The sequence below is a fragment of the Psammomys obesus genome, unplaced genomic scaffold (genome assembly GCF_907164565.1).
Source record: "Psammomys obesus unplaced genomic scaffold, mPsaObe1.curated_primary_1811, whole genome shotgun sequence".
NCBI lineage: Eukaryota > Metazoa > Chordata > Mammalia > Rodentia > Muridae > Psammomys > Psammomys obesus.
Window position 1 is genome coordinate 804301 of NW_026596162.1, and position 10015 is coordinate 814315.

Here is a 10015-nt window from a genome sequence, read left to right on the forward strand (position 1 = left end):
TTCCTTCCTTCCTTCCTTCCTTCCTTCCTTCCTTCCTTCCTTCCTTCCTTCCTGTCTCTCTCCGTCCTTCCCTCCCTCCCTCCCTCCCTCCCTTCTCTCCCTCTTAAAGACTGAACTTTCAACCACAACACCAAGACAGGAAAACAGGAAGTCTTGAGCTAAGAGTTTCAGTGGAATAACAGATAACACAGCAAAATGTGGCATTGCAGCCAGGGTGTAGGGGTCAGGGTGCATAATGGCAGAGTTGATTTCATCAGCCTCAGCTGTGTGCCTGCCTGGATTCCAGCACAGAGCTGGAGTGCCACCCCAAGGCTGGACCAAGCATTGGGTCCTCAGACAGCATGCTGCACGTGGTGATCAGGAAAGAAGCTGTCAGAGCCCATCAGGCTTCTGAAGGTGTGTCACCACAAGTGTTTCTGAAATAAGGATGACTACAATTTGCCCAAAACGTATAGGCACCTGGGCATTTGTGAAAACTTCCCTAACTGAAAACACCAAAAAGAGTGACTGCGTTGAATACATGTGTAAAAAAACAATGGGGGAAAAGCCACAGATAATAGCATATCCTCAATTATATCCAAAGATAAACTGTAAGCAGCTAGACATGTTTTTTTCACTTATATAGTTCCAAATCAAAGTGATAAGCAGCAAGAATGAAGGAAAGAAGTTGTTTCTTATGATTTTTAGTTTGCTACCACAAACCGTGGTGTTTCTAATAAAAAAAATACAAGTCTACAGAAAGGTCAAAGTGATCAAAATGTAGGAGGTAAGAAGTTTGTTCTAGGAGTTAGTTTCTTGTTCTGTGTACATACTGCAAAATGATGCTGTCTTTGTGGTATTCTCGCCCATGTTCATAGACTGTTTGAATAATAAAACCTCACAGCACCGAGCAAAGTGAAATATGAAGATATAGCCACAGATGGTATCAAAACTCCTCTGGGGCTGGTGGATCCCTGGAGGGTCGTGAGAGCTGGGAAAATGATTAACCCAACCAGTCTTGTTTTCCATGAAGCATGGATAGAAATGTGTGACTGCAAAGGCTCTAGGGTGTGGCTAGTTTCCCAGGCAGACAATCAGAAGTAGACATTCAGAATGCTCTGGACGGTTGAGGGGATTCTCTGTCAAATGACTGAAAGTCCTGAAGAACATGTTCACATGGGTCAAATAGCACACTTGTCCCTATTGATATCAACGAAGGCACTGTAAGTAACCCTGTGAGCCCATTAACGAGGTAAATTCTGCTTTTCTTTACAGCCATGCTTCGTGCTTGGATCTCTCGCTCAACCAGGTCAATGCTAGGTTCAGATATTTTCAAAAGCACCTTAGCATCTTGGAATTTAACTTCCTGGATGGATTGGGCAATCATTCCCCACACACCTTAAGCCAAGACCTTGGCATCTCAGGGCAGTCTCTCCTCTCATTGTGAACCCCACAGCTGCCATTCTGGAGACAATAGCTCCAGAAACAGGATTTCCTGCCTCCAAATCAGCAGTCCTTTAGTGCATCAACCCCTCGGACACTCAGAATGCTCTACTGGGGTATACCATTGGCTATGTGGAGTGTGGCCTTAATTGAGCCCAGGGCAAAACCCCAGGAAAGCAGCTACTCCCATTCCAAGATGGGAGAAGATACATATTTGTAGGCACTCATTCATTCTTATGTTGTCTCTTGTCCAGAACAGGAACCATCTGCTTTCAGTTTGGCCAAACAAGATCACAGTTGTGTTTGGTCACCAGTGACAATATGGAAAACGAGAGGAGGGGACTGGCAGGGGGCCGAGTTGCTTCACATGCAGGGGCAGAGAGTGAGATCATCACTCCTCTGACTTGGAACAGTTTTAGGTACCGTGGGTAAAGCTGGAAAGAGGATGCAGGATGGATCGAAGATACTGAATGATTGACAGTATCTACCTGTCTATAAAATAACATCGCCATTTTCTGCTTTGAGTGAACAGTTAAAACGGCCATTTCTGACCTCTATAAAACATTTACTTTTCTACATAAACTGTGATTTATATGACAAATGATTCCCAAAGGGGCCTTGGCTTATACCTTGGGGCTGGGGTTGAGGTGGGGCACACAGAGATGTGGGATGTGGGCCTAATGAGAGCAGGCAGAGGTCAGCAGGTGCAGCCCTGAGGGGGACTGGAAATTGCTGGTCTCCTGGTCTCTACTTCAGATAGCCAGATGTAAAATGATGCCAAACCTCTTCCCTTGTTTTCTTTCATGTCTTGGTGTCATTTCTGGTGAAACTTACAAGCTGTGTTTTGGTGATGCTTTGTGTTCGGAAGCCAAAGGTGCAGCCCCTTAAGAGACAGAATGGAGCATTGCCTCCCTCTACCCTTCATACATGTGCCAGTCAGCTACCTGGATTTGAGGGTTGAGAGATAGTCTGGGTTTAGCCAAGACTGGGATTTTTAGATGAGAATTTCAACAGTCAAAAGGTATGAATGCCTAAGGAAGAGCTTTGAGCTTTGGTGAATAGGAAACACAGAAGTATAGGAAGGTGTGATGGTAATGCAGGAGGACAGGTGGAATCTGGAGAACTAGGAAATAGGAAACATCAACCCAAAGGAATGACGTGGGAAAGTTAAGATGAAGTATCTGTTGGTTGTGATAAGCACTCAGATATCATCATGTGGCTAGGAGAGTGAAGTAGACAAGAGGTTACTGGAAGTGAGGAGGTGAATGTCCTGGATGGGTCATGCTGATGACACCAAGAATAGCAATGGACTAGGATGGCATCCCACGGGATACCTACTTGTAGAAGGTTAAAGGGGATATTCTATGAGTTTCCCAAAGCACTATGTTCCAGAGGGCATGAGGGACCAGTCTGGGGTCTGGGAAGCGTTGGATAAGAGGATATCAGTTGTTCATGGGGTGCATGGGGTTGAGAGTCTGTTGAGTAACGATGGAGCTAGAGAAGGGTAAGAAGGGTGGGCCTGGTACTCGTAGAAAGCGGTCAATTCCAGCTGAGTGCAGTTAAATTAGGAGGTCTCTCTTCTGCTTTGGCTGAAGCATAGAGAAGGCATTTTGTACTGAGCCCACCTCTGATGCATGCCGTTCCTCTGCTCTATCGTTCCCACAGCAAGGGACAGAGAGTTCGGTGTTCTTTAGCACTGACACAACGGGAGTTCCGCTATACTCCATGTAGAGATCATTCCTAAGACTTGTGGTAGGGATGGAATCTTAGCAGGATCTGCCACGGCCACAGCATTAATGGGAACTTAAGCTAGCATCAGCACTCTCCAGGGAGGTGCATGTAGGAAAAGCTCCCAAGGACTCATTTTCTTTCCTTGTTTCTGTCATGAAGGCGTGGGGTCCAACAAAGGCAGGTGCTATCTCGCGAGGCTCACCTCCCTCATCGGGAGATAGGGTTTTCCTCTTGATGCTAGTACTCGGCAACCCAGGCCCGGGCTCTCTCGTTGCTTTGTTCTTGTACGGCTGTGCTTGAGCAGACACTGGGGCAGCATGTTTGCTCTGTAGTCCAACCTCCACATGCAAGCCCCTCAAAACCCACCCTGCACTGACTCAGTAGTCAGACAAGGCTATCTCAGTTTGAAGTAAAATCACTACCTTGGTGACAGTGGTTGCATTTGAAATATGCAAGAGCCTTATGTGGTTGGTAGTTACCACACTGGATCACCCTAGAAACAGAGCCATCAAACAGTAAGTTCTATCATAAAAGGCTCTGGTGTGGATCATTAACGAAGCTGCTGTGCCAGCTCAATTCTCAAGCTTTCTGTGTCGTTGTTTGTTTATTCCTAGCCACAGACCAGGAAGACTACCAGAAAGAGGGACTGGGCAGGCCGTAAGGGCGGTGCTGAGCTGCAGGCATGGCACAGTACAAGGGCACCATGCGGGAGGCCGGCCGGGCCATGCACCTGATCAAGAAGCGCGAGAAGCAGAAGGAGCAGATGGAGGTGCTGAAGCAGCGCATCGCAGAGGAGACCATCATCAAGTCAAAAGTGGACAAGAAGTTCTCGGCCCACTACGACGCCGTGGAGGCCGAGCTGAAGTCCAGCACGGTGGGCCTGGTGACCCTGAATGACATGAAGGCCAAGCAGGAGGCCCTGCTGAAGGAGCGGGAGATGCAGCTGGCCAAGAGGGAGCAGCTGGAGCAGCGCCGGCTGCAGCTGGAGATGCTGCGCGAGAAGGAGCGCAGGCGCGAGCGCAAGCGCAAGATCTCCAACCTGTCCTTCACGCTGGACGAGGAAGACGATGGCGACCAAGAGGATGAGCGGCGGACTGAAGGCGCTGAGGCCCACAGCGGTGGTGCCAAGAAGAACTTGGGCAAGAACCCCGACGTAGACACGAGCTTCCTGCCCGACCGCGAGCGGGAGGAGGAGGAGAACCGGCTGCGCGAGGAGCTGCGGCAGGAGTGGGAGGCGAAGCGCGAGAAGGTGAAGGGCGAGGAGGTGGAGATCACCTTCAGCTACTGGGACGGCTCGGGCCACCGGCGCACGGTGCGCATGCGCAAGGGCAGCACGGTGCAGCAGTTCCTGAAGCAGGCGCTGCAGGGGCTGCGCAGGGACTTCCGGGAGCTGCGCGCCGCGGGCGTGGAGCAGCTCATGTACGTCAAGGAGGACCTCATCCTGCCGCACTACCACACCTTCTACGACTTCATCGTGGCCAAGGCGCGGGGCAAGAGCGGGCCGCTCTTCAGCTTCGACGTGCACGACGACGTGAGGCTGCTGAGCGACGCCACGATGGAGAAAGACGAGTCGCACGCGGGCAAGGTGGTGCTGCGCAGCTGGTACGAGAAGAACAAGCACATCTTCCCCGCCAGCCGCTGGGAGCCCTACGACCCCGAGAAGAAGTGGGACAGGTACACCATCCGGTGATGCCGAGCCCCAGTCGGGTAGCCTTAACTCTCCTTTTACCGAAATTCAATAAATTGAATCGTGTTGGCTCTGTTGCTGGCGTTGTTCTGCGGTGTTTTTCATATTTCTGATTGGTCTTCCCGTTGTTCTCCGTGTGATAATGTGCGTATTGACTTGGCCGGCCGACAGACTGGTTTTCTTACTCAGTGTCTTCCTTTCTCTGTAGTAGTGGGCAGATCATTGTGCTCCGTGGCTCAGTTTCCCCACCTGCTCAAGGAAGCATCACCCCATAAAGCCAAAGTGAGGAGCGAGCACTTGTAAACAGTTGGTACTCAGTACATGCCTGCTGTAATTTTTATGGACCCGGTTGCTTAAAGAATTTCTACGATCTGGCTCTGAAATGTCAGGACTAGGGTGGACCTGCGTGTGACGCTGTCAGGATCAGTGGGTGGTTTAGCAGAGGCCAGAAAACTGGTATATAACCTATAAGATCAGTATCACGGATTTCTCTTCATCCAAAACTGCACATCCACGCGGCACTATTACGTTTTCATATTTAAGTCGTTGTTGAGCGTTGTGATAATTTTCGTTTAAAAACATGCAAAATACATCTCTCACAGAGTGTTTAGGTTATCTCCTTTTACGTCAAAGACCAAGCATCTTTGGACTCCGTACTTTGTTCCTGGCACTGACTTCTCGTGCCAGCCCGAGAACAAGAATTTGCACAACATTGGTGGTCTTGGGTTCAGGTTGTCTTTAGGATTCACGTATACAAACTACTCAATAGCTTGGTTGTACCCAGAGCCCGTCCTCAGGGTGGGATCAAGGCTTCAGTCTGTTTGGGGGTCTGAGGGACAGCCAGGCTGGGAGCACATGCTTTGAGGGTGGCCTTCTCAACCCGGACCCTACCACCCCGCCCTTTCTCACATCCTGGAGCAAGCAAGCCTGAAGAATTTGGGGCCCAGGAAGTGCTTCTGATTCACTTCAACAAATCAGTTGTCCGAAGTATCTCAGGCCCCACCCCAGACCTGCTGACTCAGAACACGAGTCCCAGCAGGGTCCCTGTGTCACTCGTACTTGCTGAGACTGAAGGAGCCATTGACTGTCAGATGCTTGCTCTCCAGTCAACACTTCCGGCCTGTCAGCTCCAGGCCTACATTCAACCTCTGCTAGTGGTCCTCATGTCTAAGCCCTATTCTCCATTCCAGCCTTTATTTAAAAACTAGAGGCCAAACATGGTAACACTCCTGCATCTATTTCCTTGTTTTTAATTGTATGTTGACAAGTTACATGTATTTATGGAGTTCAAGATTGTATTGTAATTTTTAATATATAGTGGGGTGGTGAAACTAAGTTAATTGAACTAGGCATCTCAGGTATTTAGCCTTTGGTGTTGAGGAAATGAAAATGTTATTTTTAGTCATTGAAATGTGTAGTATCTGAAACCATTAGGTATAGTCAACATGCTGAAAATTGTCTTTAAAGTTCAGAATTTATCCCCTTTTCTGAGACTTTGGTCCTCTATTCTCCCTACTCTTTTTTCTGAATATAACTGTTCTACATTTCACACGGGGGAGAGTGGTATTTGTCGTCTTATCTTTGGCTTATTGCATAGTATTCTTCACTTCTACTCATGCTGCTGAAAATAAAGTTTCAATCTTTTTCAGAACTGAGTGTATTCCTTTGAGTATAGACTGCCTTATCTTTCTTTATCTTTTATCTCTTGTTGGACATCTTAATTGATTTTGTAACCTGGCAACTGGGAATAGTGTTGAGGTAAACATGAGAGTATTCATGTTCTCTTCCACATATGAATTTTGACTAGTGTGTGCATGCATGGCACCCACATATCTATGCAAAAATATGATTACTGGATCCTATATAATTATACCTTTAGGTTTTTGAGGACTTTGTCTTGTTTTCCAGAATAATTGACTAATTTGCATTTCCACAACAGTAAAAGGGCCCCTTTCTCTATATCTTCACCAGCATGTTTTGTCCTTTTGACAATGACCATCCTAACCGGTGTGAGGTGCTCCCTCTTCTGATTTTGATGTGCCCCTCCCTGATCACTAGTGATGGCGAGCATTCTCCCAACACCTGTTAACACTTCCAGCAGACCAGAGCATCTGCTGTTGGAGATACCTTTTCTTCAGACACTTGCCTGTATCTGAATTGGATTGTTTTGCTTTTACCAATATAACTGGGATCCTTGTTCATTCTGGATATCAATGCCTTATCAGATGTGTGTTTTATACACGTTTTCTCTTAACCCCACTCTTAGTTCCTTGGTTTGCCTAGTAACCTGTTAATTGTTTTCCTTGGTGTAGACTATTTATTTTATCTTTATATAATATGATTTTCTCTCTTTGCCTTTATTACCTGCACATCTGAAATAACTCTTTGCCCAGACAAATGTCAAAAAAGGTTTTCTTGTATATTTTATTCTTCGAGTTTAGAGCTTTGGGTCTTTTGGTTGCCTATTTAATCCATTTGGCATTCATCTTTGTTGATATTATCAAGAAAGGGATCAATTACACTCTCTTGTAGATCCAACAGGTACCAGAGATTTGGTATGATGGACACACAGCTGGTGTCAGCTGTGTTGTAAGTATTAACAAATGGGTTTTCTCAGATTTGAATCTATATCGGTTTGACTTCAACACCCATGTTTTCCTGTTCGTAGTAATTCATGTTCATTCATCATGGTTAAGCATGCTCCTTTTGTAGAGAGATTATTTTGCCAGGCTGGAGAATGTGCCTGTCTTCTTGCCCTCCCACACTCAGGTCCCCGGAGGTAACTGCATTTTAGCAGAAACTAGAAATGTGCTTCTACATCCCTTAGAAATACTGGTATCCCATTGCCTCTTGTGTTGTTGGGTTTTGGGTACCAGCTGTACCTTACCACATACAACTAGCCTTTACACCCCAATCCTTCCAAAGTAAAAGAGCAATTTCAATCAGATCCATATTCATGTGTTCACAGTATGATTATTATAAATACCCTATTGTAATATATTGTGAAAAATAATTTGGAGGGGGAATTAATGTGTTTCTTGTTTTCTGTTTTGCTTGAACCCTGTGTTGTTATTGAATGTGCCTCATACTTTATGTCAATTTATGGTCTCCTCCCAGTATTAGGGCCTTAGTGCAGTGTTGTCAGCCTAAAATAGCAAATAACCTGAAGTAAATAATATCATTCTCTAATGATAATGAGCTTAGTTGGGAGAGAGTGACAGCAAAAGCCTGAGGTAGGTGGTGCCTTTCAAAGCGTGGTTTACTCTGGGAGGTACAGAAGAGCAAGGACTTTTTCATTCTCATTCAAGAGTGAGAAAAATTGCATAGGTCATTTGAAGATGAAGAAAGACTCAGTTACGAGGAGAGATGCAGCCATTCGTTAGTGGAGTCTGTGTCAGGCAACTGTTCTTTCCTCATACACCAAGTCCAGATTTCTCCCTCTTGAGACCCGATCAGCAAGCATGCCAGCAATCTCAGTCAACTGAAAACTGATCAGAGGCTTTTCCGTCCAGGGTGGGTATTCTCCATGATGAGAGCCGGCATTCTAGAAACTTCCTTGTGCTCAAAACTGAGGATTCCAAACTCTTTTCTTTGTGTCTTTCTTTGCTTTCTCTGCCTAATGACCAAAGATGTTTAAGTGTTAACTTGGCGTTAGGCATGGCAGTGCAGTCCTGTACTCTCAGGCAGTCCAGAGGCAGGAGGATGTCAAGCTCAAGGACACCGTGAGAAGCATGGGAAGAACTTGTGTCATAAAACGTGAAAACAAATACTAAACAGAGACGTGGGAATATAGTTCAGAGGTAGAGTATTACTTAGTGTTAGTTCAATCCCTAGCCAAACCAATTATTTCTTGAACTTAAATTGCTAACCTGGTCTACACTATAGCATCTTACATAAATGGAAGTATAGCAAAACATCCACCATCCTCTCAAGATGTGAAAGGCAAGGTTCACAGTCTTACCACTTCCATGACAATTCCATAAAACGTACTCAGAAGAAGCTCCATAGAAGTCACATCAGACCTGGGAAACCCACCAAGACCCCAATGAAGTCTCCCCATAGAGGAAGATCATACTGGCAACCCCTTTTCATTGCCTCCTCCTCAGAACATTTACATTGCTTTGCTGGGCTTCTCCCCGAAGGCAGATACCCTATCCCCATGAAGTCTTAACACCACAAATGAGTTCTCAAACCCTCCGTTTCCTACCACATTAGTAGGCGACACATACTCTAGGTGGCTAGGCCTCTTTTCTCATTCTGTGTGTTCCTCTGTTAACCCCTGAAGCCAAGTCTTCAACAACTCATGCCTCCCCATGACCTCAGAAGTCACCTGGACCTCATGAGCCATTGGACTTGCCTGGTTGAAGGCAACCAGTCCAAGATGCCCTAACATAGAACACAGATGGAACACACCCGCTCCTTTCCAGCAGGATTCAGACTAGGATAGGACTAACCGTCTCCCTTAGATTGAATCTAGTAGGCAAGCTGTAACCTCTTCATGGAGGTCCTAATGTCCCATAAGAACCCCCAAAGACACTTGCCACCCCTCCCACCCTGCTCTTATCACCAAGCTTACTCTGTGAAGTCACGTTCCTCACTGCTCCCCTTCTAAGATGAACTCTGTGTTCTGACTGAGACTACATTCAGAATCTCTTCTCCTGGCTTGTGGGCTATCAGCCAGCTCCATTCATGTACTCTTAAAGGTTTAAAACTGCTAGTCGCAGTAGGAACCAGCACTCAGGAGATTGCAGCAATTATTCAAACCTGGACTGTTTTCATTAATTCTGCTCCTATGCAGATCCTTTGAAAGAGACTCTATGATCTACAAGCAAGGACCTGAGAGGCTTTAGTGATTTCCCGAAGGGTGTACAGTTAGTATGGGCAGAGTTGAGGTCCTACAACTACACTTCAGTGCCTTGATTTTGGTGCAGAGCCCCAGCACTGGTGGTGGTGCATCCATTTTGGTAATCATGGGTCACTTTCTAGAGCAGACATGCTGTGTTTACAGCTCCCCAGTTTTCCTTTCAGGTGATCGCCACTGTTGGGTATTGGCCTGCCTCTTTTTGACACTGATCATGTCAAACTGCCAGATCCTGTAGCCTGAATAAGTAAGGCTTCATACACCTGCAGTACACTCTGTCTGTCTGTCTGCCTGTTTCTCTGTCTCTCTCTGTC

At 46.5% G+C, this 10015-nt stretch overlaps 1 protein-coding gene across 1 annotated transcript in view; it reads left to right on the plus strand.

Annotated features, from left to right (window-relative positions):
- Positions 1-4916, plus strand: part of Fam50b (family with sequence similarity 50 member B) — an 11791-nt gene extending 6875 nt beyond the window's left edge. Inside the window, exon 2 of the mRNA XM_055595232.1 lies at positions 3768-4916. Within this exon, the coding sequence (XP_055451207.1) occupies positions 3836-4843 (1008 nt within the window). The 5' untranslated portion in view covers positions 3768-3835 and the 3' untranslated portion in view covers positions 4844-4916. The remainder of the gene's footprint in view (positions 1-3767) is intronic.
- Positions 4917-10015: the final 5099 nt, after the last annotated feature.